This window comes from Nesoenas mayeri (genome assembly GCF_963082525.1).
Source record: "Nesoenas mayeri genome assembly, chromosome: Z".
Lineage (NCBI taxonomy): Eukaryota > Metazoa > Chordata > Aves > Columbiformes > Columbidae > Nesoenas > Nesoenas mayeri.
The window spans coordinates 68287052-68311654 of record NC_137542.1 but is presented as its reverse complement, the minus strand read 5'-3'; the positions used below and the strand labels follow the sequence as shown (position 1 = coordinate 68311654).

General features: G+C 47.2%; 1 protein-coding gene across 1 annotated transcript; it reads right to left on the bottom strand.

Annotated features, from left to right (window-relative positions):
- Positions 1–2395: 2395 nt before the first annotated feature.
- On the bottom strand, positions 2396–24237 carry VCP (valosin containing protein). Its single transcript, XM_080363026.1, has 17 exons — positions 24117–24237; positions 19182–19293; positions 18564–18736; positions 16277–16419; positions 15168–15298; positions 13330–13461; positions 12817–12919; positions 10892–11025; positions 10535–10670; positions 8643–8755; positions 7815–7979; positions 7582–7704; positions 6292–6504; positions 4791–5099; positions 3747–3902; positions 3282–3436; positions 2396–2880 (listed from the first exon to the last, which is right to left on the bottom strand). The coding sequence occupies exons 1-17, from the start codon at positions 24131–24133 to the stop codon at positions 2775–2777; spliced, it is 2421 nt and encodes an 806-aa protein (XP_080219152.1). The 5' UTR covers positions 24134–24237; the 3' UTR covers positions 2396–2774.
- Positions 24238–24603: the final 366 nt, after the last annotated feature.

Sequence of the window (24603 nt, the reverse complement as noted above, 5' to 3'; positions counted from 1 at the left end):
GTCCCTGGCCCAGAGCAGGCAGGACAGGGGACCCGCCCCGTGTGGCCACTACCTGCTCTATGTGGGGTTTTGGGGTGCTGCAGGAGGGCCCCAATCCCTCGGGTCAGGGTCCACCCACTAACCTTGAAGCCTTGGCTGAAGATCCCCCACCCTGCACCCACTGTGGCTGAGCTGCAGCCCCCATGAGGTCGCACAGGCCCTATGGGACCCAACTGCAGGGCTGGGGAGTGGGTGACATGGGTCTGGGGCCCCATGGGGAATCCCAGCGGGTCATAAGGAGATGAAAACCACAGCGATGACAGGGCTGCCCTCAGCTGCCCCCTCACTAAGTGCACACCGCCCAGGGCAAGCCCCAGCCACCAGCCCCTTCCCCCCAGCATCTTCAGGGGGGGCAGTCCCCGCAGCAGGGCGCTGGGCAAGGGAGAAGGTCTGTGGGAAGGCTCTGGCCTCTGCATCTACTGGGGGTCTCTGCTGCAGGGGCGGTCCCTAGAAAGGGGCACAGGCTGAGGCCGAAACCAGTGCCCAGTGCTGACTGCTCTCCTGGGGCTGCTGGGGGTTCATAGGTGTGGGGGGCACCACCCAAGCTCCCCAGCTGCTGCAGTTGTTGATTTGGGGGCACTCTCAGGCCTTCCAGCGGGTTTACACTGCTCCACAGCAGGGGCAGACGCTCTCAGAGCTCCCATGGGCGCTGTCCCCACCAGGAGCCACATCCCACAGGCAGCAAGGAAGAAAGATGAGGTTTTGCAGCCCTCCTGCTGGATTTAATTAGCATTTGCAATTAGGAGAGACAGCAGGGAAGACATGGGGTGCTGGGAGCTGAGACGCACACCCCACCACCCCATAGTGTCCCGGCCTCTATAGCAGAGATGCCAGGGATGAATCTTTCCCCAGCACTGTCTGGGCTGGCGGGGAGCAAGAAACGCGTCCCCTGCCCGAGCTGAGAAGAGCTTTGAGGCATCCTGGTGAGTGCTTGGCTGGGGCGCAGAGCGGCCCTTTCCCGTTCCCAGGTGGCTCAGAGGGGCTGGTTCCTGCTTCCCCCCTAGATGGAGCTGCTTGTCTTGGGCTTGCACTGGTGAAGCTGCAGAACAGGAAAGCAAAACCCACAACCCTGCAGAGCTGCAGGGTGAAGTGCAGGCAGGGAAGGAGCTCTGGATTAAGAGTTTCCAGGTACCCATTAACCCAAAAAACAGCTGGTGTAGGGCAGAAGCACCAGCCCTCCCCTCCTCAACACCGCTGCAACAAGAGAAGGCGATGGCTGAGGTACCTGCAGGAGCCAGCAGCAGCATCTCTAACAGAGGTAGCGTGAGGACAGGGTGGTGCTGGCAGAGAGCGGAAAGTAGGACAGAGCACCTGAGCTGCCCACCCTCCCCGGGGACCTTCGTGACCTCCTACCCCTGCAGGGGCTGTGCTATTTAAACACCGCACTCCCAATTCCAGCGCGTTCCTTCCCCTTGCTACGCACAAGCCCCCTCTCATGGACAGTTCTGTCCTTCTGTCATTTTGAGACTCCCCTTCACATCCAGCTGGTTTGATGGAGCCCCCCAGGATCTGCCAGGCTTTGGGCAGGAAATCCCATCACCCCGCACAACTCCTGCAGGGGAAGGTTGCCCTCTCCTCGGTGGCTCAGGCCCAAAGGCCTGGGGCACCCTTCTGCCACATAATCTGCATTCAACCCTCTGTAAAACCCCTCAGTTCCTGCAGTCCCCCCCCAAAGCTGAGAGCACATGGCCACTCTGTGTCCTGCAGCCACCACCTCAGAGGCTCGCCTGGGCTCAGAGCTGGGCTGTGCCCGGGCTCCTGCCCAAGCAATGGGACCAGACTCAGGGCTTCTCGCATACAGAACAAAGTACAGCAGGAGCAAGTTGTTCAGTTCAGAGAAGGGAAAATAAACCTAAAGCAAGGCAGGGAGCTAGAAGTGGAACGGAAAGATAAGAACCACGATCAGAGCCTGGTGACAGGGCAACAACACCGGGCTGGCTGGTACCAGAGCACCAAGACTGTCATCAGAAACCCAAGGGGACACGCGAGATGATGTGCTGACGCCCTTCTCTTCCCTAACCACAGCAGTGCCACGCTGCACAAACCCCCGGGCCGGCCCCACAGCCCCGTCCCACCTGCCTTCAGGCAGGGCTTGCAGGACAGGGATGCCTGAATAAGCCCGAGGAGATATGACGGCTCATGGCCAGCACTGCAGCAGCAACATCAGACACCTGCTGCCAGGCTCTGCTGGCAGGTGCTTCCTGCCAAGCCAGGGCAGGGGACAGGCGCCACCAAACCAATTTATTCCACTAACGCGAAGCTAAGAGGTGTCAAGAATGAAGAGCAGCCCGCAGGCAGCGGGGAAGCACACACCCAGACGGGCTCCACCAGAGCCAGGAGCGCTCAGACACGGGTTTACAGTCCACAGGAAGGAACTGCCGGGGTCTGGCTGGAGTTTTGTGGGATTTTAATTTTTTTTATTATTTTTATGATTTTTTTTTTTTTTATACAGGCTAGCGTTGTACCCTTTGCTAAAGCTGCTGATTCTGCCACATAAACTAGAACAGAAATTTCTCAGAAATTAAGTCGGTTCCCCTCCTTGTTAACTCACTGTCTGCCTCCCAACTGAACAACGGTCTGGATCTGTGTTTGCAGAAAACATTCCCTGTACAAAGTCTGACGTGCAGCTACACTGTTCTGACTGAGGAATGAAGAAGCCGAGAGTCCATTGAACATCGGATTTTTCCCTGTACAACGTGGCCTGATTTGGAGTTTGGTCCACCGAGGACAGCGAGTTAACCGTAGAGATCATCGTCATTGTCTTCACTGTACACGTTGCCCCCGCTGCCGCCTCCCGTGCCTTGGCTGGGGCCGGCGCCTCCCTGGCCACCCGATGGGAACCTGTGTGCAGCAGTGCAGAAGGGGAGAGAAGAGAAGCTGTTCAAAAGCCTCCTCACAGCTCAGCACCATCCCCTCCCTCCGCACAACACCCCAGTGCCAAGCAGAACAAGTGGGATGAAGCCTTAGGGCAGGTAAAAGGCTCACATGGGTGTCAGCTGTCACTTGTGTTAAAGGAAAAAGGGTTGATGGACCTTCAGGAGCACTACTGGAGTGGCTACAACCAGTCTGCAGCATGGTCTACACCCGCCAGGTTATGCACCGCCTGCTGTACACACTGGGGAGAACACGACAGTGCACTGGGAAAGGGGTTTGTCAGCCAGAATCCAGCAGAAAGTGGCCTCCATACTTTGCTCTAGGACTAAGAGAGCCACGCTGCCCTCCTCCTGCTCGCCCATGGTTACCTGAAGCTGCCAAAGCCACGGCTCTGCTGTAGAGTCTGTGCAAACATCTCGTATTTCCTGATGTCGTTGTCACTGACAGAGCGGCGAGCAAAGCGCATGGCCTCCTCAAAGTGATCCCTGCGTATCTCGGGAACCGGGTCATCCTCCTCCACTTCCTGCAGCAAGACAGAGGGCCCGGGTGAGCTGCATGCCCGAGCTCTGCACCCACAGCCCAAATCCAGGTCAGGGTGCTCCAACATCCACCAAAGCAGCGGCTGGAGAGGGACACTGTGGCAGACTGTGAGCATGAGGCACCGCAGCAGGGCCTCAGCCTCCACGAGATGAGAACAAGGCGCTCCAGCTTCACGCCAAGAGCCCACTCGTCCCCATCTGAGGGCTGCAGAGGAGAACACATCACACCGCATCCACGGGCAGGGGTGGGCTGCTCATCCCGTGAGTGAGGAAAGCTCAGAATGCCCCACTCACCATGGCAGAAGGGTTGGTCTGCCTCTCACGTTCTCGCCTGATCTCGCTCTCAATGGACTCACGGATGGCCAGTTTGCAGGCACGCTGGCAAATCTCTGTCAGGTCAGCCCCCGAAAAGCCATTGGTCATCTTAGCTAGGAAATCCAGGTCAACATCCTGGTGAAAAAACAAAGAGAGGCCTCTACTTAATACCTTACAACCTCAGGTGAAAAAGAGGTGTCTTCAGGTCTCATGGTACCAAGGTGCTGCCTTAACTTTGTCCAATTTTGTAAAGATCAGCTGCTAAGGCTCTTGTTTCTGGGAAACATTACCCACACACAGGGTCCACACTCCCCACACACCCACCAAGAATCCACAAAGCAGCAGTAAATGCCTCTGCATTTGTGGATTTATGATATGGTTTGCTCAGGTCTCAGCATCAGGAGTCAAACAAAACACTGCCAGACTGGAAATGGAGATGGGGCACAGGCACAACACAAAAAGCGACCTCCTCCTTCCCCTCCACTGAGGGAGTAGTACTGCAACCTCCTTCGAAGTTTTCCTTCCCAACAGAACCTAGAAAGGTAAGCTTGGCACAAAAATGCTTGAGCTCTCACTCGACACATACTTTTTTCTGGTTAACTACCAGTTGCATTACTGCCTGCTCCCCAGGCAAGGGACATAGCTCCTGTCTATAACAGAGTTCAGCAACAATTAACTGCCATGGTTCCTCTTCAATTTCCATTACTCACCCCCATATTTTACAGTTACTTTTCTTTCAGAGTACAAGAATCTCTTCCATCTTGCCATAACAGGCTTTCCTGTTCCCACACGTGGGCAGAACTCCACTACATGACAAAGACCTGCTGTGCTTACACATCAACACGCAGCTTCAGAGCTTAAGCCTCCCCCTACATCTTTATTTCCATCCTTCAGGGACTGAAGGTCTCCCAGCTCTGTACCACGTGCAGCAGTCACCAGCCCTCTGCTCTGTCCCCAGCTTGTGAGGAACACATGCATCACAGAGCAAACCCAAATCAGACGCAGTGAGGGCACAGATCCTACCTTGGCAACTGGTGATTTCCTCAGGTTGGCCTTAAGAATAGCAACCCGGGACTTCTCATCAGGTAGGGGGATATAGATGAGCTGATCCAGGCGGCCAGGGCGCAAGATGGCTGGGTCGATGATGTCCGGCCTGTTGGTGGCACCAATGATGAAGACATTCTTCTTTGTGGACATGCCATCCATCTCTGTCAGGATCTGGTTGATGACACGGTCTGCAGCACCACCACCATCACCAATATTCCCACCTCGAGCCTTTGCAATGGAGTCCAGCTCATCAAAGAAGAGCACGCAAGGGGCTGCTTGGCGGGCCTATGAAAGGAAATGGGAACAATAAGTCCATGTTACCACCACCTAGTGAGGAGCACGCTGGTCTTGCACTAAGCCTACCCTACCATTAAAGCAGCTCAGGGCAGAAGCAGAGAACTGCCGCTGCAAAGAGAGCTCAGAGCAGCTGCTCCAGAACAGTCTCCTGACACACAAACCCTCAATTAAACTCTCCTGAAAAAACAAGATCAATTTCCCCAAAGCTGGAGCATTGTAACTCCAGTGCTTAGATGGAAAGCTGGCGCCAATCTGCCTGGACTAGAAAGTTCCCCTGCAAGACCTGGGGATGTCAATTGGTTATTCAGACACTCAGGTATCAGTAGGCAAGATACATCTAATGCAAGTGGGAAATCCAGTCGTTATCTTCAGCTACCTAATGGGTATTTATAAAGAAATGGGAGCCAGATCTTTCTTTGAGGTGTGCTGTGAACGGATGAAAAACTACACGCACAAATGCCTGCAAAAAAAACCCAGTCAAAAATAAAGAAAAAAACACCTCTTCCCAATGAGAGAGCTCAAACACTAGCACACAGGCCCAGGGAGATCAGGCACTCTCCACCTTAGCACATGTTCAGAACACAACGCACCGAGCAACCTCATCAAGTTTCCAAGTTATCTCCCCGGTCTGGACAAACAGCTGGAATACATGGCCTCCAAGGTTTCCTCCCAACCAAAAGTTTTCTCTCTCACTCTCCTTCCAACTTTGTTCTACCAGCACTTTCCACGACTACAAGAGCAAGAATTCGCAGGATAATCCACGCGGATACCTTCTGGGACAGGGGGTGACAGGGAAACTGAGCAGCAGGAGCTCCTTCCTAGGCCACGCGTACTGCAGAACAAGAATCCGCAGGATATTTTGAAAATCTGTAGATGGTGTGGCTAACGAGGTGCCAAGGCAAGTTTTTAGGGATGTGGAGGATATTAACGCCATCCTAAAGCTAGCCTTACTGCTTAAGCACTGGGGCATTTATGATCCTCTAACAACAGATGCAAACTGCAGCCAGAGAAAAGAGTTTATTTCCCAAACATCAGGCAAGCAGCTCCTGCTCTCAGTGCAAGTGGGGAAAACACAAAAGACAAAATCCAAGAATCAGGCTGGTAAGACAGATGCAGCGGAGACAAAGTTCTGGAGGTACCTCAGCAGAAACACAGCACAGAGAGTAGAAGAAATACTCACCTTGTCAAAGATCTCACGCACGTTGGCTTCAGACTCGCCAAACCACATGGTGAGCAGTTCCGGCCCCTTGATGGAAATGAAGTTTGCCTGGCATTCGTTGGCAATGGCTTTGGCCAGCAGCGTCTTTCCACAACCAGGTGGCCCATAGAACAGAACCCCTTTTGATGGGGTCATACCAAATTTGAGGAACTTGTCTGGGTGCTCCACAGGATACTGAAGGAGAACAAAACAAACAAAAACTTCTTGTGATGAGCCAGAAAAGGCCTGTACCTTAGAATCACAGAATGGTCTGGGTTGGAAAGGACTTTCAGAGACCATCTAGTCCAACACCTCTGCCATAGGCAGGGACATCTTTCTATAGGTCAGTTTTGTTTCTCCCGCTACCAGAAACACTGAGATTTCTGGTGGGTAAAACACAAGATCCTGCCTGCTTGGTGGCACTGTTTTTTCAAAGGATACTGGTTTGCAAAGCACCATGACTAAATTGGAAAGCTGCCTTCAACAACCTATTTACCTCTAAGAACTAAGTACCAGTTCAAGTAGTTTTCCAGCACACTTAAATTCAACTTCATTCTGCCCCGCAGAAGCAAAAGGGAACAGCTCATTATCTAACCTATTCGCTCTGCTCCCCAGAGACAGGTGAGGTGTCTGCTGTGAGCATTTATCTTCAGCAACGAGGCCAGAGATAGGTGATGATTTTAACATCAGAAAACTAGACTGAAAATTAGATTATTTTATTCACCATCAGGATGTTCCTGTGGTGCCAGCTGAAAGCAGGAATGTATCAAACCCAAACCATCCCAGTGCAGCCACCAGGAGTTTCCACAGACTATTAATGACTTTTTGTCCCAGACTTTGCTGTCATAGAAGGTTTCACAATTACTTCTCACTTGTCCGTGTGTTAATGCTGACGGAAAGCCCTTTGGAGGCTCTCTGTATGAGAATCATCATCCACTTTCTGGCATATAAAGCCGCCACATAAGAGGATCCTCAGCAGTGGTCCTGCTGCTGGTCTCCACCTCAGCAGATCTGCTGCTATTGCTGCATGTAGCACAACACCCACCCAAGATGATGCTGCAGACTCAGCCTGATGCTGCTGCGCAACACCTTCCTCTCCAAGTTCACCAAAATGGAACAGCATGTTATTTCCAGACCATTATAAGCAAACACCATGAAACCCTCGGCATTTACCCTGTTCACAGCCCAAACAGGAATCTGAAGAAGTTATTGATTTTGTTATTATAATTATTTTTCAAGCTGACTAGGTGAAAATCTGTTGGAAACCCTTACCTGTACGAGCTCCTGGAGTTCTCTCTTTACATCTTCTAGACCACCAATGTCTTCCCAGGTAACTTGTGGCACCTCCACCACAGTCTCCCGAAGAGCAGAAGGGTTGCTCTGGCTCAGAGCCCACTGCCATTAGAAGAAATGGCATTATATGAATTCTAACACATTATGTTCACTTGCTCCAGATAAACAACTAAACATTGCACCCAAAAGAAAGAGGGGTACTCCTGCATTACCCTGAAGTCATCCATGGTCACAGCCAGCGAGTTCATCACTTCAGCATCAATGGTTTCATCTTCTAGGTCTATGAGATCCATCTTCTTTCTGATAGCCTGAAGAGCAGCTTCTGAGCAAAGAGCAGCCAAGTCAGCACCAACATGGCCATGGGTCTCGTTTGCCACCTGAAAGCAGAGCACTGACTATGACTCACAGGGATATAAGCAAGCGCTCTGCAAGGGCAGCGTGTGCTCTGGTCACTCACTGGGAAGCATAACAAAGCTCTGGAGAACACGAACATCAGTGCTTTGCTGTGGATTCAAGACAAGCGCTACCACATACTTAACAGGCAAAAACACCACTGTTCGGCCTCCTGCTTGATATCCAAGTTGCAAATGGAATATAGACAGTGTGCACAAAAGCAAGCCTGAGGACTGCAGTTCTTCATTCAGGACAGAGATTACACGAACCATCCAGCTTACACGCAGTGTCCAGTGTCACCACATTGCCCACCCAGCTCTGTGTGAGCTGTTTCAGGCTTGCTTTGCTTTCAAAGAGAATGCCACAGCAAACCAACTCAGGAGGAGAGCACCAAGTCACCTCCCGACTGGACTGATGCAGGTCTGTTTCACTTCACCATGCCATTCTTACCTAGTGAGTGAGGATTTTTGGCAGATGGGAAACTAGCTGGAAGGAAGCCCAAAGATCACACATTCACCCAGTTTCATGCTGTCCTGAATGAGCAACTACATTTATGCAATCAAGCCTTAACAACTCTTCCACTACAAAAGAGAGCAGCGGGAACATCTGTCTGCAGAGACAAGCTTTCCCAATAGCACACTACTCACCTGTTCCAGATCCACATCATCGGCCAGTTTCATATTTTTTGTGTGGATCTGCAGGATCTCCAGGCGCCCGGTGGCATCTGGGATACCGATATCTACCTCTCTGTCAAAACGACCTGGGAGGTACAAAACAGATGTTGAGATGCTGATTTTGTGCACTGGAGGAGCAGCAGTTGCTGCCTTCCTCTATCTGAACAACATGATGACAAGCCACAAACACAAGTCATTTCAGAAAATGCCAGAGTTCTGGGTTTCTCTGCAGCATTTATCAGCACAGTAGCAGAGTCAGACCAGAGGGGGAAAGGCTTTAGTCATTTAGAGAAAGTGACACTACTGTATTAACTACAGATTATACATCAACGGAGGCTTGCTGGCTTAGTAACTTTTTCTGAGCCTCATTTTTAGGAAAATATGCTTCCCTGAACCCACATAGCATGAGACATTTCTGTTTATTTCTACCTTTGTGTCCTCAGCACAAAAGTCTGCAAATACTGAGAGATTTAATTTTGCAGAACTTTCATAAAAGTATGCAAGTGGTGAAAAACATGAACTGCCCTAATAACTGCAGAGACAGGAAACCGTGATATTACTGCAATATTAACTAAGGTATGTACACCTATCATTTTCCACTAGCCATAGCTGTGCACTCAAATGCCTCACTATACATTTAAGAGGTGGTTTTCCCCTGCACATTTGACTGATTTGCTATTACAGACTTTACCAACTGGTCATACACCAGACACTTATTCACACCACAAAGTTTTGAAAACCTGAATCTCAGAAACTACCGGACTTCTCATCAACAAAAGAATGAGAAATCAGGCAATTCAGAGCCTTCTGCAACATAAGGCATGAACACCCTCTTAAGCATTTACTTCTTTAGTGTGTCCTGAATGCTTTCCCACTTCAAAGTATTTATTTCTACAAGTTCTAACCTAATATTGCACAGAAAATGATACCAAAGAAGCGTAGAAATTAATTTCGAACAGTCAGTCGGAGACAAGTCAATAGTTTACATAACATACAGAAGATGTTTTGTATTAATTTCTGCTCAATCCTTCCAAGGCTCTGAAGCAGAGCCTGTAACACAAAGTATGTATGTGCTGGTTTGACTGAAATAAGAGTTAATTTTCTTGATGCAGTTAGGAACTTCTTTGTAGCTAGCATGGTCATTGTTTAGATTTCGTTTGAGAACAAGAAAATAACACCCCAGGACAGAATTTTCTTCAAGTAACCTTCCAGTGCTTTTGAATTGGAACAAAACCAACGTAAGAACCAACTGTTATCTCAGTTGTTGTCTGGGAGACAAGGTCTTTCTGGGCGCTCTATCTGCAGATGTAGGGCAGAGAGGAAGGCGGGCACAGATGGGCCAGACTCTGACTGACATCCAGACTGATCAATAACAATATTCCATGCCCTGAGTGTCATTTAATGAAAGCCAGGTTTTCTGGCTAGGGAGACCAGTTACAGTCCTGCTCCATGCAGGAGCTCCTTTAGTTCAGCTTTTTGCCATTCTACCATTTCGCAGTTGGCCTCTGGGCTTTTCTACCTTTTTGGTCTTTTCTCTCTCTCCCCAGGACTGGCTGCTCAGGACTAGGGTGCTCCCTTCCTGGGACTTGGTTCTTGGCAGTTCATGAGGAACTGCATTGGGCATCTTTTATTTTATATTCTGTTTTCCATTATATTTACATTAGTAGTAGTACTAGTATACTACTATTATTCTGTTATTTTATTAAACTGTTTTCATCTCAATACACAAGTTTCTCCCTTCTCTTAGGGTTCTCTCCCCTATTTGGGGGCGGAGGGGAGGACTGAGCAAGCGGCTACTGTGGTTTTGATTGCTAGCTGGCGTTAAACCACTACTGTGTGATACACGAGACTGCAATCATGGTTACCGAATCGCCTGAGTGCTGGGTCAATGCTGTTAGGTCTGTTGGTAGCTGCCATAACAATCACGTGCGCTCTCTGTTTCAGTCCGTCCATAAGAGTCAACAGCTGAGACACAATGCGACGTTCCACCTCTCCATGTGTCTACGGAGAGAGAAAGCAGTGTATAGACCAACAGCACTACAACACAGCGCAGGAGCTAATTCTGCACCAAGGCAAGCAGACATGACAGCCGAGAGCTGTTAAGAAACATCGTGAACTGTGTTTTGTTCTTCTCACAGTCAACTGAAATCCACCGTCAAGATACTCTGTAGTCAAACGCAGAGATTCAGCTAGATGCTAACAAAAAGGATGTACTTCTTTACCTTCTCTCTCTTAGGAGCAATGGCATCCAGTTCATCAATAAAGATGATGGCAGGAGCATTCTTCTCTGCTTCTTCAAAGGCTTTCCTCAGGTTGCTCTCAGACTCACCAGCAAGCTTGCTCATGATCTCAGGACCTGAAAAACAGCGGCACTGTGGCACCCAGAAGAGAGGCAGCCAGCCTCAAGGCACGCAGCTGAAATTTTTAGCACAACGTTCACATGGGAAAATATGTATTTCAAGCCAAAGCAAACACTATCAACTGAGTTCACTAAATTTGCAGCTGAATAGGCAAGAACAGCACGCAGAGTTACTTTCTATCATTAGTCTGCGTTTTCAGTTTACTCTAACAGAATGCAGCACTAGTGCATGAGCTACCTTTAGCTGCTTCTTTCCTTACCCTATTTCACACGTGGTGGAGCTTCTCTGTAATGTGCCACCACACACTGTTAATGCCAGTCCTGGCTTGCAAGGGAAGCAACCAAATTATATGGTGATGAATTGTCAGGGTAGGGAAGGAAAAAGCTCTAAGATACTGAAGCTGTCTTTAGCTTACACATTTACACATTTACCTCTGTAAGATTCTATAAATGAGCTTGAGGAAAAAAAAAAACCAAAACCAAAGCCCATCTCCCCTCACACAACAAACAGAAAAATTACAATGACTAAGCACATTAATCCCAGAAGGAAGGACAGCACTCCTCTGAGATCTCCAGCAACTGCTGAACATTACTGCAGGCTTAGATTTACTCTGTTTCTACAGATTTTTCCATCATGCTGATGGGAATGGTAATGAAGAGAAAGTATACTTGTGTAAGAGCCAAGAAAAAGAAACCTGACCTTCAAGAGTGCAAAGTTGTGAGGTGACTGAAGTGTGCGCCGGCTGCTGAGCCACTGGCATGGGCAGGTACTAACAGTGTCTAATTACAGGTAACTCACCAGTTCATACCAGTTCTGACTAAAACACTGCCTGCAGCTCCAGGCTTGGGATGAGCAGACAGTGCTCTGACAGTGTTATTTTTTATTGTGCAACAGAAGTACAAGCGTCTAAAGAAAAGGCTGGCTCATTAGCATTCAGTGACAGCTTTCACACACTTTTGGAAGAATATGACAAGGGCGACACATGGTTAAAACCAGCCCATTTGCATCTGATATCTTGAGATACAAAGCAAGTCACTTCCCTATTGCTGGTCACCGCTCTGCTGTGCTATACACTTCTTTGCTATCACTTCAGGGGCCTATGAGATTGAAATCAGAAATAAAAACCAGCATTCCTTTAGTAAAAATGTTCGGTTATTCCAGCACTGACTGTAAAATGGGACAGAAAAGCAGCGAGGAAAATTCAGAATCTAGTCCTTCCTAGACTTAAAGCAGTAACTAACTCAGCTGCTACAGGTAAGAGTTATCAATAGGATGTTCTGCCACTTGTAGATAAGTCCCAAGGTACTCATTATAGCATCCAGGAAAGTTCTTCCCTATTAATGTTATGTGAAACAAACAGGCCTTGTGCTTTACGTGAAGAGAAAGACAAATTCACAGCAGACCAGCTTCTATTCTGAATGTAACATTGTGGCAGCAACAGAAGCAAGTGCCCTGCACCCATATACTTAGAATAATCTCAGCACTTCACTCCCATCTCTGCCCTGACCAACACAAATGAACACCCAGACAGACAGACTCCAAGTCCCTGCATTGCAAAGCTGCCTTCCAACCACCCTGCTACAACACAATCAGGCTTAAGGGAAGTGCCACTACAGATTCTTCCACAAAAATGGCCTTCAAGTGTACCCAGAGGCATGTTTGAAAGAGGTAAGGAAGGATGTCAGGGAGACAACGTGGCGCTACAAGCCCTTTTAACACCATCATTACCATAAAATGGATGAACGAGTATGCAGCAAATCTGGGGCCAATGCAGCCATAAAACTTACCATTGATCAGGAAGAAGAAAGCCCCTGTTTCATTGGCCACTGCTCGGGCAATCAGAGTTTTACCAGTACCAGGAGGACCGTACAGCAGGATCCCACGTGGAGGCTGGAGGACAAAGGCAAGGGACTTAGTTGCTGAGCTGGTATATGAATGCTTAAGTAGCTTCACAGGGAAAATGTAAACATTTGACAAAGCCAGTCCAAAATTGCTATGCAAACTCATGCAACAGCTGCCATCCCAGCATTGCTATTAACACCCTTACTACTTTGCATGACACACGAACAGAAACCTTGCCAGTAACTGACAGAGCTGATTCAAAGCATCACTTCAATTTACAAGTTGCCAGTACTTTAATCTGTGTCCAGAACATATGAGGAAATACTTTCCTAACACTAGCACTAAAATTACCCCCCACAAATTACTTATTGACCCCACCAATGCCTCATAAACCTCCGAGGTCAAGAACCATCTGCAAGAGCATGCCCACTCATCCACCCGGTACACATGGGACTCACCTTCACCCCTATGGCCTTGAACAGCGCAGGGTGTCGGAGGGGAAGTTCCACCATCTCCTTGATTTGAGCCAGCTGCTTGCGGCAGCCACCTATGTCATCATAGCCCACTTCATTCAGTGACTCCTCTTCATCCTATCCGGAAGGAAATATATTAAACATTTAAGTGAAAACAATAGTTCAGCAACACCTTCCAGCCTACAGAACCTGGGAATCTGGATTTTTGCTCATAGCCATTTCTTTGCTGTCTTGAGACTCTCATTTTCAAGTCTTGCTGGTGTCTTCTACAGTTGTTTCTTAGTTCTGTCTTCCCAGACATGCAAATGGAATTGCCTGCACATAATCAGAGCTCAATGAAGCCCATCCTCTTGAATGACAGCCTCTACGGCCAGGTTCCCTACAGACTCTAGTGCAAAACAAGCTCTGTGACCCTATGATGTGCCTAACAAAGATAACAATAGACAATGAAGTACAGTATATATACTTATTCCTTAAACTGTGAGATCTAACTACTTGAGACCTCTAACTAGCTGTCATACAGGTCTTATATGTAGTGTTTTCTCTTTGGACTGACTCAGATTAACAGAGAATGTTAATATCCAGACATGTGGTAAGATCAACTCTAACCAGCTCCTCCAGTGTAGCTCTATAGCATCCATTCTTCTCATTGCTGTGCAAATCTCTACTGGCCTTACTTATTCATAGCACTAGGCCACATTAAAAGAGCAAAATAACACAACCTGGCATGTCAGATCCAGCCCAGTTCAAGCCCCAAAAAACAGACAGTAATACCTCACGCTGGTCGCTCAGGGTCTGGTGCTACCAAGCGTTCAAGGTCTCCATGTTTGGAGACTCCCGCCCTCTACTTCCTAGTATTTACTAAGAATTTCCCTTGATCCAGCTTAAGCCATTGTCTCTAGCCCTGTCCCTGGGCACAGCTCTCCTAAGAGCCTGGTCATCTTCCCTTCACACCAGGCAGTTGCCAGTAGGGCCTTTGCCTTCCTTTCTCCAGGATGCACCATTCCACTCTCCCAGCTCCTCCTCAGTCCTTCTGACCTTCAACTCCTCATCATTGTGGTGGCCTTGGCGGAACTTGCTCGTTTGTCTCTGCTGTGTCCTCAAGAGCCCAAAGTGGACTCATCTGGTGACCATAGTCTCACAAGTGTCACATAGATGTGAATTTTTCAGAAAATGGCTAAATACAACACAGCACTCATCCTAATCTGCAAGTAGTAAAAAAGCACTTACTTTATGAGTTATACAACCACCTTAGCTCATTTCTCTGAGATTTCCTACTCTGTAATAATAAGGTGGCCAAAACCTGACAGACAAGCCATTCAGTTTGCCTCAAGCTTGGGATGCCCAAAGCTAGATGCCTGAATGGACTAAAGAATTTTATTTATTTTTTAATCAATCAATCTGAGATTTCAATTTTCTCACTCAAAAAAGAACTAACTGCTTTATTTTCAGGTGGCATTATATTTAGCAACTTCGTAAGCTCTCCCTGCTATGGATCAAGGGAACTTCAGAATTAAAAGATGCATCTAAATCCAGCATGAGTTATCTGGAAGCAGATGCAAAAACGGCTGCTGCCAAAATACAGTATTTTATCAGCAAACCTACACACTGGTGCTATCTCAGCATGAGGAAGAAAGCTGGAAGTATATCTCTGACTACATTCAGCTGCAGCTCATCTCCTGAAAATGGAGCTTCTAACCATTCAGTTCAATATACAGAATGCCAAACAGGAACAGCAAACATTGCTGCTCATAAGGACTGTCAGAGAAATGGATTTTGGGCAGTGGGTGTTCAGGAGAACTACATGGTAGGATTCTGCTCACCTCTCGTTTGATGGGCTCTCCTTCACAATGGATCACCGTGTCTGGAGCCACTATGCAGTATGGACTTGGATCTGTCTCCACCACTTTGAACTCCACTGCACGCATCCCCCCACGCACCAAGAAGATGTCACCTGTAAAACCCCACACTTCAGCACCCTGCTGCAACCACCACTGGCAGAATGCCAACCCTTGTGTCACCAGCAGCCCCAGAGGACAAGGATGTAGGTTACATAGGCACATGTTGCTGGCATTTTTAACACTGCTCTGAGTTTTAAACTCTGGAGCTCCAGATAGCTGCGACTATCTGAGCACTGTTTAGAACCACAGCAGTTAAAAGTTCTCAAATTTCATCCAGTAACAAACAGTAAACAAAACTAGCCAACAATAGAAAAGAATACTCTGCCTAAATTCAAAAGACAATGACAGGGAATCACATTTCTGCTCAGTTTCAATTTAACATTTCTAAAACAGGCAAAAAGCCCTAAATTAATAAAAACTTATTTTGAAGTTATTATAACTATTTGTTAGTAGTTATAAATGCTTGTCTCCAGAAGCAGAATAATACACAATAGTGCACTATGACTCCTGGCTAAGCTGGGCTACAGAAGCTGGATAACTTCAAATTGTGTTTATGCTGTATTAGAACCTATTTGTTCCAGCAGAAGTGCTACTATAACAACTCTAAAATTGCATTTGGTCTTCTAAGCACTCTCCCAATTATTAATTAAATTACTTTGAAGAAGTGAATTTAGTCAGGGTGCCAGTTGGTATATCCAACCAATTGATTAATATGTGGGCAACTCCCCAATCCCATTAAGTGGTAGCAACTTAGTTTAATACGATTTTCTCCTGTGTTCTACCTGAGCCTTTTCTGATCATGTAGCAAAAAGATGCAGGAGAACTACCAAGATGCTCTGCCAGTCAGCAGCAACAATCACGCTTTCTCCTGAAGATTTGGACAAAACTAAGTCATTACCCCAGCAAAATCTCACTCTACAGATGCTCATCTAATGGAAAGACCTGTGCTAGCTTCTAGAAATTCTCTTTTTTCAGCCTGAGGGCTAGCTCACACTTGCTGCCGTGAGGGCTTCAAGAACAGGCGCTATTACCTTTCCTGATGGGTCTGTATGCTTCCAGGAAGTAGGGCTTGAGATAGACCTCAAACAGATTCCCCGTGATCCCTTCTACCGTGTCATCGATTGGCAGCACGTGGATACGTTTGCCATATTTCACATCTGGGCAAGGCTGGATGCTGCAACAAAAGAAAACTCCAGTTAGCCACATAATGCTGGACTCGCATAGAAAAGGCAGTGATGCCCGTTCCCCGGCCAACACAAATGCCAGAAAGGACCCTCCAAAGCCCTGGTGAAACTTCCAACCTGCACAAGAACATGTCAATGCTGATGAAAATCCTGTCCAGCAAGAGGCAGTCTTCACAACACACACTTTCCTTCACTCCTCTCAGCCTTATCCAAGCCCACTGGGGAGTTTAATAATTTCTTCCTACCCCCCTGCTTTCTGCAGCTCCCCTCGCCATCCCCTGGGCACATTCACCAGTTACTAATGCAGCCTAAAGACCTGTGAAAGTCAGGAGCTAACTTCTGTTTCAACAAGGAGCTACTGCTGAACTGGCTGCAAGGGAAAGAGAGCTGGGGGAAGCTCTTTGTTCCTTCCTCTCTCTAATCTAATACAGAGACCAGAGCCCCTATTGCTGACAACCCCTGTTTCGATCAAAGGCTCTCACATCACCAACCAGGGGTCACCAGCTTGTAGCCAGGTGTCTGTCAGGCCCACTTTGTGGAGGCTGACATCCATATTAAAGTCTGAAGGCCCCTTCCTCTTTTTAAAAAAAACACAAGTTATTATTTCACAGATTTTGCAGTGTGGGACAGCAGCGTACTGAAGTGAGAGGTCAGAGTATCAGGCTGTGGCAGAAAACTCAAACTGGCTTGGCCAGGTAAGAAAAGCCTTTGTGGAGCTGCAGCTGAGCATGTAACTTTTCTTACATTGCTTAGCTCGAGCCTCTCAATATATAGATTATTTATCATATGCTTTGCAGAAAGGACATAGCAGAAAGGTAAAGGAAGACACACTGCCCCAGAAGGAAAACAATTGACAGACCACAAGCAGGAAGCAATGAGAGGATAAATCTGGATTTTGGCAGAAACCAGGCCACAGTAACACAATAAGCAGCTAAAGATCAGCAAGAAGAACTTTGAGGGTAAAGGGTATGAAAATACTCTGACCCTTGCAACAAAGCTAGGAATTGGTAACACAAGTGGAAGACTGAGAACCACTACACAGAGAGTACTGGCAGAGAGGGGGAGAGCACAGGCTGAACTGTCACACTGGAAACTATTCCAATAGTAATCTCACATCAGGTTCAAGGAACAATTCACCTTTCTTTTAAATCCACAGACTGGCTCAAAGCACTGTTCTTCTATTCGAACCACAGGGGTGTTTAAAACTTGTTTAAACTTTGTTTAAAACTACTTTTCAAGTAGTAGAGGGGTGGGTGAAACAGCCTCATTCCTCTCTTCTACAAAGTTTGTATGAAAAACATTTTGCATTTAAAGATTATTCCACATATCTAGTGTCAGAAACCTGGTTCCAATTTTCCCAGAACATGCAGGATATTCCAAATCAGGAAGATGCTCAGGAAGAGGAGCTGTTAGTTTTCCCATATTTAAGCCTGCAAATTACCGTTTTTATCTTGAAGAAATGCTCACATGTTTCCTGTCCCCCATCACAGAATGGAACCTGTCTCCAATAAGCCGAGATAAATACTTCAGTACTTTCCTACTACTTTCTGCAAGTGTTGCACAACAAAATCCCTGCAACGCTTTTTAATCATTCCTAATTTAAAAATTATTTTTATAACAAAAACTGGAATATAGACATCCTTTAGGGTTTTTTAATCTTGTTGTCTGATTGCTTCAGGTTTTTGTCACTCATTTCTATCAAGTTTAAACTTCTGTTTGCCACAGGGCAGTGCAGATACTACAAGATCAACTACAACATTGCTTAATGCTTTAAAAATAAAGACATGAAAAATGTGCGTGTTTACTTGACAATTTAAATTTGAGAAAGGGCTGTGACAACAGTGGGATAAATGAACCACTTAATTTAATGATGGGACCTGGGCTCAGGAAGGTCCTAAAGAGACTTCAAGATCTTTAGCACAAATTTTTAGCATTAATCTAAATACAGATACAGCCAGAAACACGTGCAAAAATAAACTGAGATCCCTGATCTTGAAAACATTTATGTGAGGCCCTCTGGAAGGTGTAAGAATACTTCCTGCAGACCCTGCCTCTGATTCAATCAATTCAGAGCCAGCACACAAATTATTCAGGCAACCCAGGAATATAAAACAGTTTGCAAATGAGTCCTCACCTGATCACGTCACCCAGACGCACTCTCAGGTTGTTGCGAACAACCCTGTTCATGCGAATCTTCTCATCTGAGCAGGTATCATCTGACAGGACAATGCAGACTGCTTCCCTTCTCTTCTTTCCTTTTAGCAGCACAGTGTCTCCTCTGAACAGCTGCAACTCGTCCATTTTTGCCTGTAAACAGTAACGGCATGAGAACAAGCTTTTGACAAAACAGTATTTCAAGCACCTGAAGGAGTTACTTGACTTTGGAGAACTGCATCTTGGAAGCAATATCCTAAATCCACAAGGATAGACACTCCTTCTATGCTGATCAAGAGCTAATCCTGAAGCCTAAGGACACAAGCTCAACTGAATTTTACAAGTTGAGAACGAAAGTACAGAGTGTTTCAAAAAGATAGATCCAATTACAAAGCCAGGTGCTTTGAAACTAGGTCCATTTGTTTGAAACACCCTGTATATTTTATCACAGTAGAGTGTCCGGAAACAACCCTCCCTCATTCCTCACAGCTGCAGCTTCTGACACAAATACTTAAGACTCATTCCAAAGTTACATTTCAAGTTACGACATAGCTTGCAAAATACCAGATTAAATGCTTTGCTTTCATAGATGACGCACCTGGGACAGTGACACAACACTGTTGTCTTCATTGATGGCTTCATCAACAATTAACCGATTGGGCCTGTTCTTCTGCTTCAGAATTGCAGTTGATAAGTCATCCGCTTTGGAACTGGCAAAGAAAACAGAAGTTATGAGTCTAAGTGATACTGTTCCCCCCCTTCTCAGCCATCCCTCCATTTTTATCTCCATTTTTTACAGGTTTCTTTGTTGTCTTGTCTTTTAGAAACCACACTTGTTTTTAAGACAAAGGAGAACATTTTTCCCATTGACCAGTTGCCCGAGTTCAAAGGACAATCTTTTCTGCCAGTAAATAAAACTACTTTACTGGCCTCAAATGGAAACAGCTATAAAGCTATCTATGAAAAGAAGAGGTCTGTGAGATGTTGCTGACTGTAAGATGTTTTGCCTAAAAGAATTAGTCAGACTCATCTGAAATCACATGTAAACACTGCCACCGAGACAAAAGTTCAAGTCTATTTGGTGTTAAATCCCAGATAAATAGGGGAATTAAAGGACAATGCTGCAGCTTTTCTGACAGGAAGAGTTGTAAGAGTTTAGCCTGTCGAGGTCTATTAGTTAAACCTAGCAAGCCAGTAGAAATATTCAAGTGCTCATGAAAAATGGGGTTTTCTTTTTAGGACATAAGCACCTTTCCATAATACCTCCACAGGAGTCCCTGCAGCTCTACTCCACTACACCACACAAAACACAGCAGATAACTCATCCACCTTGACAAAACAGAGCAAATCACAGAGCAAAGAAATGTAAGAAAGGCAGATTAAGCAATTTCCTTCAAAAATCTAATACAGTAAATAATTTGCTCTATGAAAGAAATATTAATTTGAGCCAACTGATTCCCGAGGAGCTCCTGGAAGCTGTACCTCAGCCCGCCACAACAGCAGCAGACTGTTGCTACTTCTCTTGGTGGGCACCTGACTGCTTTCTCCAAGTATTCCAGATGTGCCAGTGCCTAAGTTCGGAACAGAAAACTTTACAGTTTGGTTTGATTTTGACAAACAAATTAAAATAAAGTCTTCTTCTGTCCTAAGTAAGCAGCAAGCACCAGCAAAGAGTAAAAAGCTTTGTGGACACAGTGGTGGTTATATATTCTGGCTCTATTTTACTCTTTTAGGGGAAAAATAACCAGAAATCAAACCTTGAGTGGAAGAGGCAGAGCAAGCAGCTACACAGCACAAAGGCAGACTGTGGCAGCAGTGGTCACTTGGCATGCTCACTGCATTTTTAGAAGTACCTCAGACAGGGGTGACATACCTATACAGTGTGATGTTACCCAAAGTCCCACCACCCCTCAAGACAGAGGTTTTTCCAAGACACTGGCAGTATTGGCTCCTTTCTCTGATACTTAAAAGGTGGAACAGTACCAAGTCAGTTTATGAGGGCAGACAGCTTGTTTCCAAGAGGTTTTCAAGCTTTGTATAAGCCCTGGAAGCATATGAAATGTGTAGGAAATGACAGACAACGTTATTTTAAGTGATCAAAAGGAGGAGCTGTAAAACATGTATTTTCTGGGCTGCTAGCACTAGGAAAGTTGTATTCTTCTCTCTTCATTGAAGACTGCAAGAGGTGAGACATCGACATCCATCCCTTTCGATGACCATGTGAGATATTACAGATCCATTTTCTGAACTCAAAAACACACAAGAAAGGCTGCTGGATACCTCATGTAATAAGCTCATTAATTCCACCTTCAACCTAAAATGTGGTCTTGGTAGAGTCCTAAAAGGATTTCCAGGAAAACTGACTGCAATAAGAAAACTGAGCCAATACACTCTCAGGTCAGACAGGATCATGTGGTTGAAAGAGTGGATAAAAACAACAACCTGCTTGTAAGGATCCCACCTAAGCATTAGCTCCTGGACAGTGGAAATTCACTTAGCTGGTTGATTTGGAACCTTCAGCTAAGGGACACTAGAAAGAAATAATACTGCTATTTAGCCTGTTTGAAGTGTAACTCATACCCCTCTGCACATGAGATGTCGATCCAAAGGCCTCTGATAAGAAACTGCTGCCAGACTGGCTACATAAACTGTCACGGAAACTGAGTGGCTGTCCCTTGGGATGCAGTGACTGCCACACAGCCTAAAAAACAGCCTGCAAAACAAGACAAAAAATAAATGGAAGAAGAACTGGGCAGCAAGTGGAAGCTTTTAGCCCCAAACTGTCAATAACCCAAAAGCTATATAACCCTGGAAATAAAGTTCAGATATCTCCCGACTTATAGCAGTGCTGAAGAGCACAGCAAGAGGTCCCCCTAGTTCTGCTGAATGTGAGTTTTAGTACTGAAGAACTGAATCTGCAGTTTCCTAAGTAAGATGTGAGGACTGGATCAATGTAGTCAGTACATTACTGCACTTAAAGCAATCTAAAAGCTAGGAGACATTAAAAATGGAATAAAGGTCTCCAAGAAACAGCATGCAGGCATCTAAAAGTGCAGGGTCAGCTTCTGTTACCTGACCTGACAGTTCTGTAGACAAAGAAACAGAAGTGTTACAAAATTACATGTCATCTACACAGAAGAGTGATGTTATGTCTCCTAAAAGGAGTAGGGACTTCAAGAGACAAGCACTACCCATCTTTCAGTAGCAATTTAGAATACTATTATCATCACCATCTGCACTCATCACATCACTCCTGGGTGTTCCTTGTGCTGTAACCGAGATGCCAGAACAAAAATATGCCCATGCACCTCAGCCACGCTCAGACAATCCCTGACATCTGTGCATCAGAGGGCCTGAACTGAAAACACCAAGCAGGAAAGCCTAAGGCAAGCGTAAGGGCTCTCTCCTGCCAACTTTCCTGCATGTGCTGGTAAACTCCAGTGAAGGGCAGGACAAGACAGCTAGCCTTGGTAATTTTAAAAGTTTCCAGTCAGGGAGAAGCTGGTACAAATACTCTGCATCATCTTCCCTAGCCACACCTTTTGTCATACACTTTCCCTCTCACTCCTTCCTTTCACTGATTCCACATAGCAATACACTGAACACAAAACATAGCTTTAGAGCTGTTTTGGCATTAAAAGGAAATTCAAAGCGTGCATCGAGCCTGCCCCAGACAAGGGACCAGAAAAGCAGGCATAATCCCCAGCCCAGCTAGCGGCCAAACTTGTATATAATGCTCAAGACATCGATAAAATTGTCTAACAGCCCCATTTGACATCAGGAAAGCATAGCGGAGGACTTTTTATAACTTATATCACTTTATCCTCTTTTTTCTGTGTCTGAGCTCCTCTCGTTCAGCATGTGATAACACCCAGAGGCTACACATAATGGTGGATGGTAGCAAGTGTGAGAGCAGAAAGTAATTACCAATTAGTGGTTCTTCTGAAAACAGCTAACGACCTCCAAAGCACCACTTATACTAAGGAAATAAATTGTTCCTGCAAGTCTATGCTATAAATACAGCAAAAAGTTACTGACTCAAAATGATTCCAGCTGCAGTAACGGAAGTAAAAGTAATCATGCCTTCAGTATGCTGATGTGCTGTTTCATCAACATCCTCATGAGTTTGGCTCTGAGATAAAACCTGCCACTGGTTTCTCACCACCCTGAACATCTGTGTTACGGACTGTTCTCCCTAGGTAGGTATTAAAAAAATATAAAAATATCCATAAAATATTTTATCCACTGAAGCAAATGAGGTATTTGATGGCTGCAGCTGCTTACTGGAACAACACATGACAACCAAGTGCTGAGTTCATACCCATGCTCAACATGCCAAGTCCTCAGCACCGTTCAGACAGGCAGGCACAGGAATACAAGAATCTCTTCAGAAACCACACTCTCTCAACTCTTGCCATGCTACTTGCTGTGCTAAGGCTCAATTCGGCAAGATGGCTGCCAGCAGCACTGCCCCAAAAACAGCAACTGAAAAGTAACTGTTTTCTAGTTGAGGAGTAACTTTTGTTGATTCCTATGTGGTAAAAAGTACTTTGCTGAAGCAGAATTTTTTTTTAAAGACACTGTTCACCTCAGTCAGCCATAAAATATGTCTCCAAGACCACCACTTTCATCAAGAGCTCTACTGCGGACACGGAATTCTCAGCACACCTTGCTGGAACTGACTCAGTAGGACCAAGCAGTTCTAAGTCCCAGAAGTGGAAAAGGACAAGGAGAACATAAACAATAGCCACTAAAGGGACCAAAAATGACTCTGGCAAGCTCAAAAGTTGCTTCAAGTATTCTCGGATTTCGGAAATTTATCCTTAGATTCTATTTTTACTCCTCTCAAGGGTCAACAAAGTGGCCTGCACACGTGGGCTGGGAGCCAAGAGACCACAACTACTCAACTAATTTTTGAGAACCATGAAAGACGATCCTCAGCCTGGAACTGAAAACAGACTGAGGCAGCACACCGGAGACGAAAATATAGCCGATTGCCTCAGTGGACAGAGAGGCCGGCTCGGCACAACATGTCTGCCTCTGCTAATGCCAAGTCACTCACTAGCCCCAGCCCGAGGGCTGCTGCGAGAGGAGCCCGGGACGTGCCGCTCCCCAGCTCGCTGCCCCGCCAGCCACTCCGGGGCCTGGGAGACAAAGCCCTCCTGGCCGAGGCCTAGCCCAGCGCCGGAGCACTGAAGGCAGGCGGCCCCGAGCCCCGGGCCGGGGCACAGCCAGGGCCCAGCGGGAAGCCCGGCCCGGCCAGGCCTCGCCCTCCCCCCATGACTCGACACTTCCCGGGGAGGCCCGGCCGGGGGAGTGGGGGGGTGGCGGCGCGCGGGGAGCGGCCCATCCCCCCCCGGCACCGCCTCCGCCTCCTCAGGGCCTGCATGACACAGCGGGATCGCGGGACGGATCGGGCCTGGCCCGGGCCGCACCGCGCTGAGGCGAACCAAGGCGGGCTAGGCCGGGCTGGGCACAGCGCCGCCGCGGCGGGGCCTAGGCCGCGGCCTGCCGGTGCGCGGCCCGCACTTACTCGGATCCCGAGGCCATGGTGCTGGGGGGGGAAGGGGCGAGGGGAGGCAGGTGGCGGCGGCTCCTCGCAGCGAGCGGCAGCAGCGGGCGGCGGCCTCGGGCAGGCTGGCGGCAGCGGTGGGTCGGGGCGCTTCGCGCTGACTGAACCTCAGAGCCGACTCATCGGAAGGGGAAGCTCCGCCCCGCGCCGCCTCTCCCGCCTAGCAACAGTGTGCGCTGACCAATCGGAAATTCCCCCCTAACAGCGCCTCAGCCAATCATAGAGGCGGAAGGGAGTGAGAGGAAAAGAAAAAAAAGACCACGCACTCTCCCTCCTCCACCCCGCCCCTCTCCTTTTCCCTTACCAATCGTCACGAGCCAAGCGCAGCACACATCAGCCAATCAAAGCGCAGCTCCTGCCGTGACTGTTCTACCGGGCAACACGGGTCGGGCAGCCAATGGCAAAAATTCACCAATGGGAAAATCCGGGCGGGAAGCACCGCCCCGAT

What these genes read in the sequence shown, in the direction of transcription:
- VCP (XM_080363026.1), bottom strand. An exon ending in TCAAGGCCATAGGGGTGAAG is followed by an intron (nt 12,920 to 13,329) that starts GTGAGTCCCATG and finishes TTTGTCCTCCAG; the next exon opens with CCTCCACGTGGGATCCTGCT. An exon ending in AGACCAACCCTTCTGCCATG is followed by an intron (nt 3,437 to 3,746) that starts GTGAGTGGGGCA and finishes GTCTTGCTGCAG; the next exon opens with GAAGTGGAGGAGGATGACCC.